This window comes from Anas acuta, chromosome 7 (genome assembly GCF_963932015.1).
Source record: "Anas acuta chromosome 7, bAnaAcu1.1, whole genome shotgun sequence".
In the NCBI taxonomy this organism is placed as follows: domain Eukaryota; kingdom Metazoa; phylum Chordata; class Aves; order Anseriformes; family Anatidae; genus Anas; species Anas acuta.
Genome location: NC_088985.1, coordinates 17084378 through 17105695, shown reverse-complemented (window position 1 = coordinate 17105695; position 21318 = coordinate 17084378). Strand labels below are relative to the sequence as shown.

Here is a 21318-nt window from a genome sequence, read left to right as displayed (position 1 = left end):
ACAATTACATAGGTCTCCGAAATAGAATAGAATTTTAGAAAAAGCTCACTGTAAGACCTGTTTTCAAAGCCGGTATGATGCATAAACCTAGCCTAACTCCTCGTGTAACTGGGTTGGGCGGTATTTTATTTTTAATCTCCGAGTTGCTCAGGCTCCACGCCCCCACCCCCCAGCCCCCTGCCTCCTTCCCTCGGGGCTGTGCTGGGGGTAACGGGGATGTGTTAGCCCGAGGCAAGAGCCCAGTGCAGTCTGACTCTTTATTTTTCAATACAGCTCCTTCTCCTTATTCCTGTAGGAGCGGTTCTCCCCTCACGTTTTATTTCCTTTCCCTGTACTCAGCTTTCTCTCCCAGCAGCTGTGTGTGAGGAGCAGCGCGCCCCGTGGCTCCGCCTTTCCCCCACCTCCCTTCAGGTGAGCGGGGCTGCCCTTTCCCCCTCGGGTGCCCGAGCTGCGGTCTATGCCGGGGGCAGGCGGTGTTTTAGCACAAGCTGCGCTTCCCCATCCCCTTTGGTTGTCTAAAAAGAGGGAAAACAGCAAAAAGGAGACCCCCGCCCCCCCATCACCACACCGCGGGACCCTCTCAGGGGCGCCTCACTCCGGGCTCCCCCCTCCCCCCCGTCATGCCGCGCGCGGCCGCCTGGCGGCGGAAGCCGGAAGCGCGGCGGCGGAAGCGGGGCTCAGCTGGCGGGGGGGTGTCGCAGGTGAAGCTGGGAAGCGCGGAGCCATCTTGGTGCCCGCGCCGGGCACCCACCCGCCGCCGCCGCCGCCGCCGGTACCGCGCCAGCACCGCGAGCCGCCGCCGGGCCGGGCACGGGAGGGGGCGTCCGCGCGCGGGGGCCCGGCGGCCATGGGCCCCTAGGAGCGCGGGGCGCGGCAGCGGCAGCGGCGGCGGCCGCCCCCCCCCCCCCCTCCCCCCGGCCCCTATCTCCGGGCTGTGCCCGCCGCCCGCGCCCCCATGAGGCCGGAGCCGCTGCCCAACGGCCGCCGGTGCCGGTGGCGGTGCTGAGGCGCCCCGAGGCCGCGCTGCCCCTGCCCCCGCCCCCGCCCCGCGGGCGTTTGAACGGCGCCGGGCGGCCCGGGGGAAGTTGGCCCCCGCCCCGCAGGCGGCGCTGCCCCGGCCCGGGGCTGCCGGGGGGCTCGGGGCGGCCCGGCAGTGAGCCAGGCACCGGCTGAGGGGCGCGGGGGGCACGGGACGGGGCGCGCTGAGGCGGCTCCGCGCAGCCCCGCCGGGCTCGTACACGCCGCGGACACACACTTCGTGTTTGTTTTTATTATTATTTTTTTTTCTAAAAAACAACTTTTTTTAAACCAAACGAAACTTGTCTCCCGGGATTTTCTACACGCGCCCGTTACGTTGCGATGGTTGCCTGCTTCTCCCGCGGCCAGACTGCACTCGCTCCGTCTCTGCTGGAACCGTAGCGTGGGGATCTGCACGGGATCGAGATCTTCAGCGGTACCGAGTCCTCCAGCCCATCCACCTGTTAAAGCCAGCACTTCTCTTTCTGTTTGTTTTTTTTTTTTTTTTTTTTTTTTCCCCCACGTTGCTTGTCGGATGTGATGGAACTCATGTTTGCCGAGTGGGAGGACGGGGAGAGGTTTTCCTTTGAAGACTCTGATCACTTTGAAGAGGACTCTCTTTGTTCCTTCATCTCTGAGGCCGAGAGCCTTTGCCAGAACTGGAGAGGATGGAGGAAGCAATCAGCTGGACCCAATTCTCCCACTGTCAAAATGAAAGGTGAGGTCACACGGTGCCCCCGGGCTGTGCGCTGGCCGTGTGGGAGCTGTGGGGTGAGGGGGCGTTGCTGGGCTGGGAGATCTGCAGAAGTACCAGCGGTGCAAAGAGAAGTCAAACGCAGGCTAGTTGTGAGGCTAACTTTTGAACAAAGACCAAAACTGGGAATTTACTGGGGTTCTTACGAAAAAGTAGTCTTTTGGGTGACTTCATCTGCCTCTTCTCCGTATGATTGTACTTCTGCTTTTCTGAGTTGATTTTCTGTCTTGCTCTCAGAAATCCAAAAACAACCTTCTGTAAACAAACCACAAACATATTTGGAAATAATTATACATAGGTTGGTTCCCAACTGCACTGATTGCGTTACACAAAGGTTTCACAGAGGTCTTTATAATTGCTGTAAAACTACTCATGTACAGGCATCTTTGTATAGAGCAATCTATTTTTCTCATTCTTTATTTTTCTATCTTCTTCGAAACTTTCTTTTGTAGTAAAGCAAGAGGGCCTTACGTCTGTGACAAAGGAATGAGCAAACTGCTGTGTGTCAGCTTCAAAACGGTTGTTTTATTTATTTTTTTTTTGACAAGTCTTTTTAATAGCAGACAAAAATATACAGCATTAGAAATTAAAAAAAAAATAATTATGGTATAGCTACTAAATATTTTATTTATTTATTTATTTATTTAAATTGAAATGTAATTTGTCTTTTATTGTGATGCATTATGACCCTAGAATTCAGGTGGCATTTACACTCAGAAGGGCCAGACATACAGTGAACAGAAGTTACACGAGCCCTTTCTGCTCTTCCTTTTATCTCCTGCCTTTTTTTCAGTCCAGCATCAGTACTTTTCCTGTTACTGCTGACCTTCGTGACCATCAGCTGCCTTGTTAATATCTCCCTGTCTGAACTGCAAAGCTTCATTCTCTTCTGAATGTTGGCCTTCCATGAACAGAGAGTGCAATTTATAATGAATTGTGCTGAAATCTGGCAGTGCTATGCTATGGACAAACGTTCACTTGTCACTGGATTAGGACCAGAAAGTACACTTTGCATTAACCATAGGCTTTCCAGAGTAGCTTAAGTTCTAAATTTTTAATAAAGATTAGAACTGTCCCAGCTCCTAGATAGGAAACTGTCTGCATCTGTCAACTTGTCAGTAGTAGAATTCAGGGTGGGATGGAAACTTTTTTTTTTTTTTTTTTTAAAAAAAAAGTGGGGGGGGGAAGGAAGAGAGAGAGAAATGCTGAATAGTGCTCTGTATCTGCTCCTGCTGGTGGGCTGCACTGGTTTTCATATGGAACATCCTAACGGTGTAAAGAGGGTGAGCAGTGTTGGAACTGTGTTTGTTTTCTTAAAGGTGTAAATCCTGAGATGCAGAAGGAAGGGACAGGCACAGTAAACTTCGCGTTGCTTTAAGCCTTGTTGTGTATATTAACTTGTCTGAAAAGAGCTGAAGTTTTGACAACGTGCTGCTGCGGAAAATCTGTAGTTCAACAGAGGTGTATGAAACTGGTTTGTATGAGATCAGCAGGTCAGAATGATACTTGGAAAGGTGGTGGTGCTTTTAGTTGGCTGCTCTCCAGTGCTTCGGTGTATGATTTTGTGTTTTTCTAGGTCCTGGCCTACTTCCTTTAGCTCTCTTGACCGAATTAAAAGCAAGCAGCAATTCCTCTATCTACTGTCATCCAGTTGTTGCATTAAAATGGAAAATTGCTTCAATAGATTGTAGATAATTGCAGTCTTTGGTCTCTTTCCTGACAGGGGAAACTAAGCAGCTAACATCACTGTTGTGATACTTGTCATTATTTACACCATGTGGAGATGTTGCTGTTCCAGGTTCTGCAGACCTGTGTAGGCAAAGGTTGTGGTTTTTGTATTTGGTTCATACTTTTTAGGTTTTATCTGTAGGGAGACTTAATTTCTTTGTGCTAAAGTTTTGCTCTAACAAGAGAGACATTCTGAAGGGATGCTGTTGCCTGCTATTGAGGCATTTGCTGGCGGTCCCAGGGCTCTGGTCAGGGTTATTTTGAGAGGTGTGTGAACATGGATTGCTACCTAAATAATTATTTGTCCACTCTATGGGTTCACATATGGTATTACTAATATGCAGGTACTTTACTATACACAGCATGTTGCCAGTGAGTCCGTTCTGGCTTGGAATCTTTCATCATCTGGGATCTGTTTGGATTCCAGAAAGCCTGTACAAATTTAACTATTTTTAACACCTCTTTTTGAGATATTTTTTTTTGCAGTCAGAAAAATAGTTTCTGTCAAGAACTTGCTGGATCCTGGGGCTGTCAGTTGTAGTGAGTCTTCTAAAATGTGATAATTCTAAGTACAGCTTGTGTGTTTTTTACTTCCACAGTTTACCATTTTGCAGTGGCCTGTGATGTAGCTGCCTATGCAAACATGAAATGAGGTTAGACACAGAGAGCTTCGATTTTAAAAGCTACAGGAAAGTAAGAGGAACTATAATCTGTTAGCCTTTTCCTCCAGTTTGGAACTCAGCCTGTGTTTTGATTTGGAATCAGTCAGACAAGTTATGTAATAGAGACAATTTCTAGCTTTTTCAATTGTTTTGAGTTTGTCTTTGTGAGAGTCCAATTCTTCTGTAATTAGTTCAAAGAGAATCCCCTTGAGACTGAAGGAAGCGCTGCTGGCTGAGGATTCTTCTTAAACAAACTAACAAACCACCATCCACACCACTTACAGCTTTTTTACTTTTTGCAACATTTTACTTTGTGCTTGAGTGTTCTCTGTGTTATGGTTATGCTTACAGCAAATTTAACAATAAGTCTTGTTGCAAATAGAGACAGTGTTCACTGCTGAGCTATTTACTTATTTGTTAGGCACTCTGTCAATGTGCTAGAAAAAAATAATGAAAGGTCTTATAATGAAAATAATGAAAAATGTCTGTTTTTTTCTAATATGATCCTTGGAACTGAATTCTTTGTAAAATCAAGTATCTTGAGTAGTTGTGTCAGAAAAATAGGACTGTAGCTGGTCGTTTTTCCTCAACTTGATTTTTACCGGTTTGTGATAAATTCCTCATGTTACTTTATAGAGGAGTTTTCTTTTTAAATGTAGGATTGATAATATACAGGATGAATGCATTGTGTCCACTTAATGTCCTTGGATTTTGAGACTCCTCACAATTTCCATGGGTTCACCTGTACTGAAATCCCAGGCAAGATTTCAGCGAAACATATCAGTTCTGGGAAAACCAAGAGTCGTTTAAAACTTACTAAATAATTTTGTATCTCTGCTTTAGAAATGACTTCTTCTCACACTAGGCTTCCTTGATTGCTTGTTTTTACCCTGTCTGTTTTCATTTTGAGTGAGATAATTCTAGTAATATATTTGACTATATACATCATTGATGAGAAGCTTGCAGTTGTACTACCTGAATAAAGTAACAGGAGGACTGAATTCATCGCCGAAGTTCATGTGAACCGACGTTTTGAAGAACAATGTCTTTGCAGCGTTTTCAGAAGCGCCTGCTTCCTCAAGTTGGTTTATGGCTCTAACTCACTTTCTTCCATATCAAGCTACATTTCACCAATTTATCACCTTTCTGCCAATGATTTTGCCATTTCCCCAATTTTCTAGACAGTCTTTTGTTCCCTGGAAACCATTCTGAGAGGCAGTATGGTTGTCTGATTGCCCTTCTCACTTTTAAAAATAGCTGCATTTTTTTCATTGGCAATTGAAGTCATCCTGGTGTACCTGCAAAGGTTTTGTCATCGGTTGTGATTACATAAGTATTTTTGCAACAGAGGTCTTAGAGTGCGTGTTGAAGTACGCTCCAAACCTACCACGCCTTTGTTTCTTCTTGAAAGCGTCTAAGCTTTTTCCCACCCTTAGTCTTTTACAGTTTCTGAAGCATCAATGTTTACCAAACACTTAAGAAGTTGCTGTAAATACTGTAGGATTGCTAAATAATGTGTTCACAATACTTTCTGCTCAGTTTGCATTTATTTATTCACACTGGCTTACACTGGAAGTGTAATAATGAGTTGCATTGAAACTGTAATCAATAGTGATTATAGTGCTAAAGCTTGATCTTTCTTTCTTTCCTTTAACTGTTGCATACTGTATGGCAAAAACCTCTTAAACTACACTAAGAACTGATGCAGGCAGTAATCTTCTACAAAATATTGTTATCCAGCCCCAGAAAATTTGTATACTTCCAAGCTGTTAGGAATGCCCACAGTGTTAAGTACCAGGTACAGTGCCTCAAAAATACAAGCCATAGTGAGGGAAAGGTTGGCAGAGAATAGGCAGAGCCTGAGGTAAGGGTGTGATCACTTTAGAGAGACAACCCGATCAAAGCTGGGACAGTGTCTGCACTGGAAAAATGGCAGCGACTGATTTTCATTCATTTATAAGGATAAAGAATAAACAGCTTAGAGAGCAATACTTCTTTCTCAGAGTTGCCAATAACAGCTTAATAAATTAAAATTAACCCTTGCTCAAAGAGCAATTCAAAATCAAAAACAAACCAAAAGACTAAACCCAACAACAAAACAAGAAAAAAACATACTCTCTTTCAAATTTATACTGTGCTCTTCAGACTCTTGTTCTTTGTTGAGAAGAGTGTTGGTGTCATCCAGAGTATCCACTCAGAGCCTGAGGAAGCTGGAAATGAACACTCCATGGTTTGCTGCAGTTTTGTTGCTGACTGTTACTGAGTATTATAGCTACAATTGATTTTTTTCCTACTTTATTTGTGCCTCTGGTATTGAGAGGGAGCTTATGTAATCAGCTTGTACTTCTGGGAGATACAGATGTAATGCATCTTATTTGTGCGAGTTTTTTAATGTAAAATAATGTGACAAATCTGTTTTAGCTCAAGTATCTGTTATAATATGTCCAAGTTCGCTGGTAACATTAAAAAAAAAACAAACAAACAAACAATAACCATTAAGCAAGAGTATTGTACGTGTATAGCTGCCTGATGAGTTCCTTCACAGGAATTAAAAATCTGAAAGTTAGTGAGAGATATTGCAAATGCTTATGAAAAGAGTGGAGATCAGCTGTCCAAAGAGGAAAGGTAACATGAAAGTGAAGGCTTAGCTCTTAGTAGAAAATAGGTTTTTCTATATTTTTTCACCCTAGTAAGTGGATTTCACCTGTTTTTGTACTCCATTCCATTATGCATAGTGGTTGGTAGTGTTGACTCACTGTATAGCGGCAGCAAAAGTTCCAAGTTGAGGGTTGTGCAGAGGTTGTGCAAGGTGCAGAAGTGATGTCAATTCATTAGAGCTGAAGGTGCTGAAGAAACTCTGGAGACTGCCATTTATCAAGACTGATTGGCATAATTAAATGCACTGCTTCGGAGTGGGGATGCAGATTTCAGAAGCTGTCTAGAAGTTTCTACTAAACAAAAAGATTGTTTCATAAAGCAGTGATACCTCTGCCTTTTGGAAGGATGACAAGCTGAATGACTCTCACACATTTGCCACTTATTTTGCATTTTCCCGAGCCTTTTCGAGATACCTGCAAGTGTGTACCCTTCTCTTCGGGAATGGAATTGGGGAATCCACGTAAAGAAGCTATCAGGAAAAGATGTACCTTTACTACTGCAATTTTAAATGGCCGAATTTAAATGGTGTAATTCTCTTGCTGTCTTCTGACCTCTTCCTTTAAATAAGCTTCTCCTCATGAGAAGTCTTGCCCATTCTTTCCATATTTTAATGTCTCATCTTTGTACTGGGAGACCTTCCTGATTCCCATGGATTTTTCTTTTTGTGTTCGTTTTCTCCCTCCTTTCACCTTGTGTTGCTGAATGACCAGAGATCCCAGATGCTCTGTTTGAATTTCAGGTGGACTGAAGCTATAGGGGTTCTTCTCTGTGACATGCTCACCTCCAGGGAAGCAATGACAAGGATTCAGCTTTGATTCTAGACTCTGGATCATGCTCTCTTCCTTTGTTTCTTATCCATGTCTTTATATCCAACATCCTTCCCACCATATTCTTCTTTGACCTGTTCTTTATTGCCAGAGGGTGAGTTTTATTTATTTATTTTATTTGTTTTTAACCTGTAAGTAACTAGCTCTTTCCTGAGGTAAAAAACAAAGTGAAGACAAAAACACCTCAAGCTACACTTCATGTTTGAAGTATGTGGTTATCTGGACAAACTCATTTGACGATGAATTGCAAATGTCTTTTATTGATTATTTTATCCAGAACAATGCATGTTCACAGAATCACAGAATTGTCTAGGTTGGAAGAGACCTCGAGATCATCAAGTCCAACCTCTGACCTAACATTAACAAGTCCTCCACTAGACCATATCGCTAAGTTCAACATCTAAACATCTTTTAAAGACCTCCAGGGATGGTGACTCCACCACTTCCCTGGGCGGCCTATTTCAATGTCTCACAACCCTCTCAGTAAAGAAGTTCTTCCTAATATCCAACCTAAAACACCCCTGGCACAACTTTAGCCCATTCCCCCTCGTCCTGTCACCAGGCACGTGGGAGAACAGGCCAACCCCCACCTTGCTACAGCTTCCTTTAAGGTACCTGTAGAGAGTGATAAGGTCACCCCTGAGCCTCCTCTTTTCCAGGCTGAACAAGCCCAGCTCCCTCAGCCGCTCCTCATAGGACTTGTTCTCCAGGCCCCTCACCAGCTTTGTTGCCCTTCTCTGAACTCTCTCGAGCACCTTCTTGTAACAAGGGGCCCAAAACTGAACACAGTACTTGAGGTGCGTCCTCACCAGAGCTAAGTACAGGGGGACAATCACTGCCCTAGCCCTGCTGGCCACACTGCTTCTTATACAAGCCAGGATGCTGTTGGCCTTCTTGGCCACCTGAGCACACTGCTGGCTTGTATTCAGCCAACTATCCACCAATACTCGCAGGTCCTTCTCTGCCTGGCAGCTCTCCAACCACTCATCTCCCAGCCTGTAGTTCTGCTTGGGGTTATTGCGCCCCAGGTGCAGGACCTGGCACTTGGCCTTGTTGAACTTCATGCAGTTGACCTCAGCCCATCGGTGCAGCCTATCCAGATCCTCCTGCAGAGCTTTCCTACCCTCGAGCAGATCGACACACACACCTAGCTTGGTGTCATCTGCAAACTTACTGAGGGTGCACTCAATGCCCTCACCCAGAACTGCTGTTAAAACAGCATCTTTTTTTAATGCTTATACATGTGTTTCTTGCATAAGTCACATCTTTGAATGCTGACAGCAAAAGTTGTTTTCTTCATTAAATTAATGTGTTTAAATATTTGTATGATCTGGTGCTGCAAGCAAGCAGAGCAAGTGGGAGACTAATTTTGTGTGCCTTACAGCCACTGCATGAGCCTGGTGCTTTGAGCCATGCCCCCTCTGTGTGGCTGGGGTCACCCGTCAGAGAAGCTGTGGGGAATGAAACTGAAAATGTTGCTGCTGCTTCTGCAGTGTTGCTGATTATATCAGGAGCAAAAGAGACCAGATTTTTCTTTTTCCCCTGATAATTCTTAAAAAGTACAGGAGAAGATGTAAATCCTGTCCTAATGTAAACCTTGGGAGATTTAAAATTAGAGCTTGGCTACTCACAAGATGCATCTTCATTTGTAGGCAGATGACTCAATTTCAAAACCTGCATTTTCTGGGTCTGCTTTTGAAGAGTTAACATCCCACACTGGGGGTGAATCCTTGTGACTCTTCACTTGACCGTTGGAGATCTTTTTGCAAGTTGCTGAGTTCAGAAAGCAGTGGGAGCTTTCAGAAGCCAGGCAGGCTTGTTCACTACGCAGAAGTGGCCTGGTAGCTTCATAAATTGCATTCGGCTATCGTCAGCTTCATGCACCTCTTACTCTGTAGTGGTGTTGCTTAATATAGTGGCATGATCTTTATGTTTGAAGAGGCACCGGTTAAATGTAGTTTAATATGCAGGTTTACAAGTCTGGAATTGCACTTCTGTTTGGGGAGCAGCAATGAAGTCATAACATAGCCTGTTTATGGAAAAATAGCACCTTTTGTGCTGTGTAAATTTCTTGGGTCTTTGGTGAGAAAAGAAGAAGTGAGAAAAGAATGAACTTGTGTGGTAACTATGGTAAAGTTCATTTTTAAGCAAACGTAAATTCAGTAATTACAGCTATGAAAGTTTGGTAGCAGATTAGAAATGGTTTAAATACTTAAATGGATATTCATTTTCAGAGTAACTGAGAAAGCTGCTTTTTGTACAGCCTACTTTATGAACCTTCGCTTGGTTTTGATGCCCAGTTTGTTAAGAGTTAAGTTACTCTACAAGCTCCCAAGTGTAACAAAGGTGTCTTTACATGTTTTAAACGTGCACAGAATTGAAGGGAAATGTGTACATATTACTGTGACTTGGTTTAGTGAGTGGGAGAGTGGTTTCTTGTCCATAGCAAGTTATTGATAGTCAGTGGTTGCTGAGTGATGCAACTTATTCCAGTGTGTTGAGAAAAAAATAACACAGTTGAATGTTAATAAATATGAACCCGAAATAAATAAATACAAGTAAATGGCAAGGGTCATAGGGTAATCTTTATATAAACAGATAAAAAACCCCTCTTCCCTTCCTGCAGTATACCTTTGAGGGAATAGAAATGGACGTCAGTGATTGACCAACATTTTGTGCGCCGGTTGTAAAACTGGGACCAGAAACCGTCTCCTTTTAATGGTCTGGTGTCCTAGTTACAGTACTTTGTTCCAGGGGAAGAAAGGAATGTACAGCTTCAAAAGATGTTTTACATACTTTAATGAAGTTTTGGAGTAAATGTTTGTCTGTTTAAAATATCTATAATTAGTTTTGATATGCTTTTTTTTTTCATATCTTTAAGTAAAAAGTTAAAGAGTCAAAACAAATTTATACTTTAGCTCTTAAAGTGTAGACATCTCTTTAAGATATTTTTTTTTCTTTACCAACAGCTTTTTTTCTGTCACCTATACAAATGTAAGACTAAAAAGCAGTTGTAAAGGTAATTTAAAAGTGTCATGGCTAAATGTTAATTTTCAACTTTATTTTAATGCACTTTATTTGTATTAAGCGCTTTCCTCCCTCCTTCCCTTTTGCGACCCCCGTCTAAACGCTCCAATAGTAAAATTGAAAGCACATATATATCAACTCTTTAAAACACTTGGGTTTATTTTTTTTTTAAGATTAAGGAACAATGATGCGTAATATACAAAATATTTAAAATGATAGTTCTAATTTTAAAGTACCATATCACACTTTTCTAAGTTTCTTCCTCTGATCCTGTAGTCTGGGGCCAGAAGCATAGGGTTACCAACCAGAAGATTCTCATACTCCTTTGAATTTGTGTGGTTTTTGATGTGTCCTTTTTGGTTTCTTCATCTGTGGAATGGCAGTAACACTCTGGCAAGGCTATGGATTGTGTCGCCCACTAGTTTTCCGACATTTGTATCAGAAAACACTGAAACTGGTATCTTTGACCACATTTTTTGATGGTGCTTTAAAAGTTAAGGGCAGGGCTTATGGAAAGTCTGTTGGTTTTGGTATGTTTAATTCATTTATGTTTGCTTACATACAGCTGGAAACATAATGTCTTCTAAAATAATGAAACAAAGGAACTCTCAGGCTATACTTGTCTGGAATTGCATATTTTGAGAAAAATGATGCTGTGAAAAGTGTCTGTTTTTAATGAAATAGTATTGGTCTTATGAGTTATTAGTGCTCCTAGGTTGTTCCAACAAAACATAAAAAAGGAGAAAATGTAAGTATCGAACAGTATAAACTAGGTCAAACATGTTTAAGATGCATTATATTCAATGGGCAAATCTTTGTGCTGATTTTTCTTTATTTAAATAAAAGTCTGTCGTTAAATTGGCAGCACTGAAAAAAACTGGAAATTAAGACATTCTCTTTTCACAGAAGAGGGAATCCTGAAAAGGTTGCAGGAATAGTGTCTTTACAGAAATGTGTAACACCCTCATTTGGCTGCTGCAGGCAGCAGACCCAACTGTTATTTCCTGATGCCTCGATGATTTTTATGCCTTTCTTTGGTCCACTAGTTTGGTTTAGTTTGTGGCTGTGGGACAAATAGTAGAGCTTTCAAGCTCCTTTTTTTTTTTTTTTTGGTATGAGATTGGCATGTATGAGAAAGGGAAAGGATAAGATAGGGGGAGGATGAAAAAATCTGTCTTCAGAAGAAATCCTGTTTGCCCGTGGGAGAAAATCTGGATGCTGTCATGCAGGAGAAGGGAGAATAGATTCAACAAAATGAAAAAGGAGGTCAGAGACACCCTGCCAAAAATAGGAGAAAGGTGCACATTTTTTACAAAAATGTAGATTGTGTGCTAAAGGAAGTGTTACACGGAATTTGTCTGCAAGCAATGAGAATATTTACAGGAGGGCATCCAGCCATATTTAGACCTCACGAGTTAAGACATTTACTGAGGTGGGCTGGTGAGCACCTGCACCACCAATTCTGGCTTCCTCTTCATTTAGAGAGGGGAAAAATGTGAGTAGGTGATGATCATTCTTTGCCACCCAGAAGTGCTGGTAAATAGGATTAATGCACTGTGGAGCTCTGAAAATGAAAACACTGATATTTTAAAATCTAATTAGTATGGGACTTACTGTTTTACTTTTTGTTCCAGATAAACTAGTGCAAAAAGTTAATTGCTGCTTTTTTGTTCATGAGGCTAAAGATCATTAAAGATCCAGCTTTGAGCATGTCTCCTTGGCCAGAATTCAAGAATGGAAAAAGTGAGGTGGCCTTAAAGTGAATGCAGCCAAGTTACCATCTGGACTCTTCTAGATGGATTCGTTAAAACAATGCCTACGTGTAGCCGAACCGTTATTACTGGCATCTTGCCAATGGATGTGACAGATTCTTTCTTGAAATACAAAAAAATGTGCTGAAGCTGTGAACATTGAACGCTGTATGACCTTACGGAATCTGTCCATGTCTTGTTTCTTGTGTTTGAAGGGCTTCAGCTTTTACAGATTTCAACTGATGTTCAAATTTGTCTGACTTCATGTATTAACAAAATGTTATTCTTGAGACTTACCCTTTATTTATTTTTTTCCTTTGTAATATCCCTGTACTGGAATTCTTACTTGATAAATTTGCATCTGGCCCATCCTCTGGAGAGTGTACAAACACGAATCCTTGTTAATCCGTGTTAGAGGCTAATTGAAGAGCTTGATGATGGCTTGAATGCCTAAGTTTCATGCTTTTAGGAAGCACTGATGGCTGATGTAAAAATTATTGTTAAGTATTTGACATTTAAGCTTCATTGTAGTCCTGCTGGTAAGTAAAGATGTAATTAATAGCTCTACAAATGAAATGACTACTTCTTATGAGACTCTAATACCTTGGTGAAGTCTGTAGGGCATCACTTAATAATTCTCTTGAGCTGTTTACAGTTTCTGCTGCATATTATGTGTAATTACATTTGCTACCTCATATTTAGGTCAGTAGATGCTGAGATGGGAGAAAAAGGGAAAAGCAGCTGTAAATGCATTTGCCGGAGCTAGCTGGATGGGCCAGGTGTGAAAATATTTGCAGCTTATGCTTGCATATAACTTTCGTGCATGGTTTGAAGGGAAGGCGATCTGACACGGATACGTTAGTTGTATGTGACCCTGAATGCCTTTGGAAGTTTTCATTGACTAATGGATTGCTTTTAAAGCGGTCGTGTGCGGGGTCAGCTAAGCTGCTTAACCTTCTCAAGGGCAGGGAGTTAGTGTTTCCTTACTGGTTATGAGCAGCAAATGCTTCAGGACTTCTGCAGCCATTTTCAGAAGGTGGTTGGCTTTGCTTCAGTCCTGTGATGTTGGAAATACCTTGGAAGGTCTTGCCCATCTGGCTAAGCAAATTCATGCAGTGGATTGTATTTAATCAGTGCCTCATAGCTTTCTTGTGTTGCATTTGTCATTATTTTTGTGTACTGAAAATGATAGATGTACTTGTCATTAGTTCCTCTGTGCACACTGTGTAGCTGCTGGCTTGTTCCTGTATTCCTCGAGACTCAGCTTTGTGTCGAGGCGGCCTCTCCGCCCTGTTGTTCCCTCTCCAGGGGAGGGGAGGGAAGTGGAAGAGAAGTCATTTCTTGTTAGAGGAGGAACTTTTTCCAACCGCAGGATACCAAGGAATGATCAGACAGATGCCTTACTTCTAGTGAAAAAAAATGGCAATGCTGAGGGATGGAGAGCTTGAGGAAGGCTGGGGGCTGCTGCCTTTGGGGGCTTGTGTCCTGCAGCAGCACTTTGCGCCGGCCGTGGGCTGCTGTGCCGCACCTCTCAGCTGCAGAGGGAGACCCTAGAGTTGAGGGATAGCACTGAGTGGGCTTTGTAACCTCCCATAAAGCTGTAGACCCAAGGTTAGAATTGGGGGAGATTTTAACAAAACCAAAGGAGGTAAAAATAGGAGTCAGGTGAGAGTTTTTCTGAAACATTTAGGTATCTAACTTCTTTTGGCTCTTGTCTGTGGAAACAGTTTTTTAAACCTGTAATGGTTTTGCGTTGGTGATACTAAAAGGTGGTGTCTTCTTTTAAGTTCTGACAGACGTTTAATTAATTTTTTTCACCCTAGAGATGAGATTGCCTCATCCTTGATCTGTTCTTTTCAGCCAACAACTTTCCCATAAGCCCAATAAAATTGGCCTGATCTCATTCTGATAATGCTCAGTAATGTAGCGCCTCAGTGTTTGCCAGTGCATTTGTTTGGAGGCCAAGCGATACCGCTCTGGGATTTAGGCATAGGAGAAAGCTGGTTAGAGATTAATTTTGCATGTAATACTTCAGGATGGATGCTAATGGTAGAGAGCAACACATTAAGTGCTGCATGCTGCATGGTGTTTTGTGTGACATCCTTGCAGCGTTAGAAAACCTATCAATACTTCTGGGTACAGATGCTCAGCTGGGCTGCAGTCTGGGTTTTTGATTTGTGTTTGTCTTCCACTGTCTGTGTTCAGCATAATAGCTGCTCCCTGGTGGTCTTTGTAACTTGCTTGTTTGTTGTCGGCCGCAGTGGTTAATTTTGAATTCTGAGATTATAAAATACTTTGTGCGGGGCAGAAGTGGAAATAAGTGGTGGCACTGAGCCTTCCTTTCAGGAAACAGAAGGCGTTTGATCTCTGTGCTCTGAATGCACAATGCAGGTTATGCAGTGTGCTTCTGCATGGGGCGCGAGGGGGAACAGCGCCGGGAAAATGCCTCAGCCTGCAGCTGATCTGCTTCATCAGCTGCGGAGTTATTCTGAATGCGAGCTGCCCAATTTGTTGTGAAACCTTGGCCAGCACTGGCATGAATACAGTGTTTTGTAGCACTGTCTGTCTTTCTTTACAAAAATCTGCTGTTCATTTTAGGTTTTCTAACAGCTGTCAGTTGCTTGCCCAGGCTGCTCTTTTTTTGAAATGAGTTCTTTTTTTTTTTCGTTTTTCTTTAGGAAGGGAAACAGAAGGGTGATGGGTGATTGGATTAAGAACTTACTTGTCTGCATTTCCAGAGGAGGTTGTCAGGTTGTGAATGCTGCATTGCCTGCCTAATGCTGGTATTACAGTTTTTGGACCTCAATCATGTTAGAGTGGGTGAGAGTTGAGAAAAGAGCTTGCTGACATTTTGTTCTTGAGATTCAGAGCTTATGGAGAGACAAATAGATCTAATCTCGCACAAGGCATCAGCATAACATCAGATACTCCAATTTCATCAGCGCAGCTCTGTGCACAAGATTTTCACAGTCATTGTACAGGTGAAGCAATAGAATTAAGTGGAAAATACAGCTTTCCTTTCTGATCTGGTTTTGAGAGAGTTTGGAGAGATTCTGACATATGCTGAGAGCAGATGCTTTCTCTAGGTACTTTGTATGTTTTTGCAACAAAATTGTTTGTGAACTGTGAGGCAGAACTGAAGTGACTAGAATCTTAGGAGTTCGACTTTAATGATGGAGAAAAGTTCAGGTTTTTCTGTCCTGGAGTTTAGAAATCATGGATTTTGGTTTCACCTTTATCTCTCTCCCTTTCTCTATCAAACATCTTTTTGGTTATTAAATATAATGTGTAGCTTTCCACCTTTGCCTTGTCCAGAGGTTCTGATGATTGAATCAAGTGTTCTTTCCTAGAGGTCTGGTTTCCAATATATGAACAGTGTGTAACTATGATGCTTTAAGGACATGAGGGCAAGTTAGTAAGGAAGGAAAGTAAATGCTCTTCAGCCAGCTGACCCTTGGAGTGTAGAAAAAGTTTTCATATGTGTGGCTCTTCTTCAGCCTAGAAAGTGCAAGAGGGCGTTTAAAGGTTACTTGGACATACTGAATTCTTTAGTCAAGGTCACTAGTGGTGAAAAAAGGAATAACAGAACAGAAGTGATTATTTTTCTTATTATCATGTCATAGTGCCCTGAAGAGAGGATTCCTTCAGGTATTTTGTCTCTGAAAGTATTCTCCCTGACATAGGAAGCTACAGATGAAGTTGGGAGGGGTAGAAGTGAACAAGCTGCTCCAAAACAGTGTGTTGAGAAGCTTGTCTCCATCTTCATGCACATTGTAGCTTCTTCTTGTGAGGAGCTGCTTCTTGCATCATTTTCTAAAAAGTCCTGTAGCAGAAAGCATCAGCCTTTTTCTTCTGGTTTAGGTCTGTTCAGCAGTCCTAAGACTGCCCCAGATCTTCCCTGGTAATGCCAGTACTACATGACTTGGTTAAATTGTAATTTCTTCTAATTAAGTCGTGATAAGAGTAGCAGTCACTGCTCTGGTTGTTGTTGCAGTAGGATTATGGTAGACACTATATTTTGTGGGATGAGATGATGTTTCTGAATCATTTTGTGGAAGTTTCAAGCAAAATTGTGTTTGGGATGTCTGACAACATGATTTGAGTAGCTGATCTGGCAGAGGATGTTAAACCTGCTGTCCATGTCTCTCCAGTTCTCTCATCTGTGTGACACAGAGGTAAGGACTCTGATTCTCAAGGGAGAAGGCTAATTTGAAAAGAGTGCAGGAAGAAAGAGCCATTTTCCCACTAATCTCAAGAAATTCAACAGAAATTTGAGGGTGGTTAAACACCGGTGGCTGATGCCCCATGCCTGTCAGTGTTCAAAAGGCATGTTGATAATGCCCTCAATAAATTGCTTTAACTTCTGGTTAGCCTTGAAGTGGTCAGGCAGTTGGACTCAATGTTTTTATGTCCCTTCCAACTGAACTATATTGTTCTGTTCAATTCTAAGTAGGCGCTGCATTCATCTGTGGTTGCTTGTTCTTCTCAGCATTGTTTTAGCATTAAAAGCAGGGGTACTGGTAACTAGAGCATCTCAGAAGAATGCTCTGAAGGTAAGTCACAAGCGTTTTATATGGCAGTGGGTGGTGACTGATGGTGCTGTAGAGCAGGGAGAAATGAAGAATTCTATAGGGGAAGCTGAGACGTGGCTGTGGGATTTTTGGTATACTCTTACTGATTTAGACATGAAGTAGGTTCAGACTCTTGGGCCTTACACAAACATCATGCATCTTCTAAGGTTTAGTTCTCTTATCAGGTATGGGATAGGATTATAAAGACTCATTGGCTTTTTTTGTGCTTAGTGAAATCTTGTGGAAGTGTTTTGAGGAGTTGGCCTAATACTTGAACACTTTACGATTTCAAAGATGTAACTTTAAAAACAATAACCTCAAGATAAAATACTTCTTAACTCACTCCAATATTGAAACAGCCACCAGTAGGAATTGAATATAAGTAGGAGAATATGTAGGATTCCAAATATGAGTAGGAGTTGAGCATGTAGGGTCCCTACCTAGTTAGGTTCTTGGCTTCTTTAACAATTTTTTTTTTGGGTTGCAGTCTCTATATTTGGTCTTAGGACAGTGGTGATGTTACTTCTCTGACAGCAAAGTTAAGTCAGCTGTTTTATTTATTTATTGATTTATTTATTTAGCTCTGTATGCATGCAGAGCGAGTATAAAAAATGATTGTAAAGTAAGTTTGTCAGTTTTTTTGTTTTTTTTTTTTAATAATTCAGATGACCAGAAGGAGACCTGCAGGACTTAGCAGGTTTAAACTTACTGACACTTGAAAACAAAACAAATTATTATATTAACAAAACACTTATTCAACAGAAATCCAGAGTGTAATTGAGTATTGTATTTTGCAAATCTATTAGAATGTGCAAAACAAACAAAAGTGTTATTTTTTGGTGTTCAGGTGTATTTTAAGATCTGCATTAAAGAAAAAATACTTTCTTGCTTCCTAATCATAGAGACAGAAGTCATGTTGTCAGGATATGTCTATACATTTAGCCAAACTACATGTATATACTTACTTGATTTTGAAATGAGGTGTGAATACAGGAACAAAAAGGTAGTTTGAGCAATCAGGTATTTTTTATATTTGTAGCATGTTTGCTACCTATATGAGCTGTTTGTGACACAGTATTAAGCAATTTTCAGAAACCAAATTGAGCTGAGATTTGACTTTGTGCTATGGCTTTTGTTGCAGATAATAGAGACTTTAAGGATGAATTGGACACCCTCTTGTGATAAAATTAGCCTGTGCTTTGGATAAAATAATAAATAGCTATTCTTAAAATGTTACTGTGGTTGCAATGAAATTAGTATAGTAATAGTTGCTGCAGTTTGTCAGTTAAATGTGAGGTTTCCAGTTGTTGACCATAATCTGCCCATCTGGGATTTATTTGTATTTTTAAAAGCTTTTGGCTATGGATCTCTTGATTGTTATGTAGTATGCCCTAATGAAAAAGTTCTGTTACTTGTTCCACTTCTCAAATATTTAGTACATTAAAATGTCATTCTGTGGCTTCAGCCTGATGTAGGTTCACCCAAATTCTCCTTTTTGCTTTCAGCATGGTGTTATATATCTCCTCATTTGCTACCCTACCACATTATTCTCAGTGTAATTTCACTGCTAAAAAATGGTTATGAAAACCAGACAGAGCTGTATAACTCTAGGTGGGGGAAATGAGAGGTATAAGAAAGTCTTATTAACACTGATCCCATTAAGGTTTTAAAATGTTAGCTGCACTTGCTAACCTGTTCTGAGTATGTGGATATTTTAACAAGTACAAAAACATTTTCAAAATGAAACAAAACAAAAGGGGCCCTCAAATCAGAATGCTCCTTTCAGTCATCTTTTCTGAGCAAGCTTGATTAACGATCAGCAGCAGTGTTTGTAGCATACCTTCTCCATCACTTAAAACCTATTTTTTCATCTAACCTTCTTGTTCTGTCTCAGCATCTGAACAACTTGCATGGATGAATTCCACTGAAGAGTTTCTTCCAGAGTCTGCTGCTCTCCGTTATTTATTTATTTATTTATTTAGCTCTGTATGCATGCAGAGCGAGTATAAAAAATGATTGTAAAGTAAGTTTGTCAGTTTTTTTTTTTTTTTTTTTTTTTTAATAATTCAGATGACCAGAAGGAGACCTGCAGGACTTAGCAGGTTTAAACTTACTGACACTTGAAAACAAAACAAATTATTATATTAACAAAACACTTATTCAACAGAAATCCAGTGGAGAAATCCAGCATTAACAAGGCAGCTGCCTTGTTAATGCTGAGGTGTTGTGCAGAAGAATTGGTTTGAAGCAGTATCTGAGAAACAAATTGCTGAACCTTTATTTGGTATAAAAGCTGTTCTAGTGTAAAGGAGTTGCTTATTTTCTGAAGATTGACACTGCTTGACTGGCTTAAGAGCCAGGAACATGCATTTTCACGTTTGTTTCTTAATCTGTAAGTAAAAGAACCCCCTACTTTTTAGCAATATTATGGTTTGCTTGGTTTCAACAAGCAACAACATTGGTTTTTCCCCTTTGCATAAGATGGCATGGAATTGTTAATCTGAAACAGGGGAATGCCAGTTGAAGACAGCGGGGAGACAGTATTCGAGTATTATGCTGAATCTTCAGCTTCTCAGGTTGCGTCGTGCCGTAGGTAGTCAAGCTAGACCTGGATTAGGGTGGGGAGGTGTGTGTGGAGGAGCCTCTTGTGTCCATTAAGTTGTCCAGGTCTGGTATTGCAGGGTCTTGGTTCAGTCTTGGGGTCTGAATTGCCCCATCTGTGGGGTGACAATACAGCACAGCTTCAACACCCCTCGGCTTGCCAGTTTGTGTTTCTTCTCTGCTGTTTGGGGCAAGAAGTTACACTCTTTGTGCTTGATCAGTCTTTGGCATGTCTACTGAGAACACCAATTTGCTCCAATTGTGCTGGAACAATCCGTGATGTGTGTGTGTGCGTGTCCACTGTGAACTGCCCAGACACCAGCTGTCTGGTTCCAAAAGGTCATTACAATGCAAAGTGTGGTGATTTTTTGAGGGAAATGACTTCCTAATTGTAAGAATCACCATATGAGCCTGAAAGAGGGCATCTTGAGTGAGATTTTTCTTTTTTATCTAATGTGCTTTATTAGATAGCCTATTCTAAGCACAGGTCTAACTAATCTTTCTTTTACTACATATTACAGCTTTATAGCTGCTCCAGCAGTTTGCCTCTGAGCCTTTACAATGAAATTTTCTCAAGCGGTTCAATTTAGTTTAAACTCTTTTATCTTAAATCCTCCCTCCCCCAGCTTGGGCACATTTTGGCATAGGTTTTTAAAGGTGAATAATGCTATTGTTTAAAATGCTTGTTTGTTACCTCTCTCTCTTCTATATGTTTAAAACTATTAGCTATTTTGGTTGCATCATGTTGTAAATATTTAGTTTCTTTTTTTGGAGCTTGGTGGTTGTGGGCAAATATTTCATATTTCACAAAGTCTTTCTGGCAAAGAGTAGAGTGGCTGCAATACCTCTTCAGCTCTTATGGAGAAGAACTCTTCCGTTTTTCGTTTGGAAACATAGCTGCTACATTTGTGACTGAGTCATGAAGCTTCCATTTAACTGTGCTTAGGTAATTTGCTTCAAAGATCATTATCCCAAGACTATTCCAGGATGCTCTTAATATTCTACCATTTGTATGTGTGCTGTACTACCGTATTATGGATGTGCTGTATTTTCTAATAGTGTGACCTCAAGTTTGGATGTTGTACAGGACAGGTATTGGCTTCGTGTCTCACAAGTGTGTGATTGAAAGCCACAAACCAGCAAGCTGACAGAAATGCATCCTTACTGCTTCCGTGGGCTGCAAGTACATTAGTTCAACACTTCTGATCTTCCCTTTCTGATGACTTTATAGGGCTGGGATCTGCTTGGGCACAATGTTAATGTGACAGAAAACTGAGTGGTGGTGGTGGTGGTGTGTTTGTTACTCATTGAGATTGTTCTGCTCCTACCTGAATGCCTTTTCTTTGGAAAAAGGACTAAAGTAACTGGGCCTTGTGGAAGGAGCTTTGGATGAGAAATGCTTTTGAAGGAAGAGAATATATCCTGTTTTCAGGCATTTGCAATGTACCGTGTGTTTTATCCTCAGTTCAGAAGTGAATTTTGATTATTAAAATAAAAACAACATACATATATCCTGCTTTTTGTAGGGTGTTGATTATACAGAAAAATGGAACAATAATAAGGAAAGAAGTATAACTAATAGCCTAAATAGTTTGGGTCTAACCTTTATTCAAAATGAAGAGAAATTTTTAATTTCAGTGGTCATGTTTCATTCTGCAGTGTTCACCTTGGAAAGCTGTGCATTCAAAGCATTCACCATAGAGTATTACAGAGTTCAAGACA

The 21318-nt window shown here is 41.3% G+C and overlaps 1 protein-coding gene across 3 annotated transcripts in view; it reads left to right on the top strand.

Annotated features, from left to right (window-relative positions):
• Nucleotides 1-679: 679 nt before the first annotated feature.
• Nucleotides 680-21318, top strand: part of ZSWIM8 (zinc finger SWIM-type containing 8) — a 65406-nt gene continuing 44767 nt past the window's right edge. For all 3 annotated transcript variants that reach the window (XM_068689477.1, XM_068689476.1, XM_068689475.1), the window contains exon 1: nucleotides 680-1735. In XM_068689477.1, the coding sequence (XP_068545578.1) occupies nucleotides 1558-1735 (178 nt within the window). In that variant the 5' untranslated portion in view covers nucleotides 680-1557. The remainder of the gene's footprint in view (nucleotides 1736-21318) is intronic.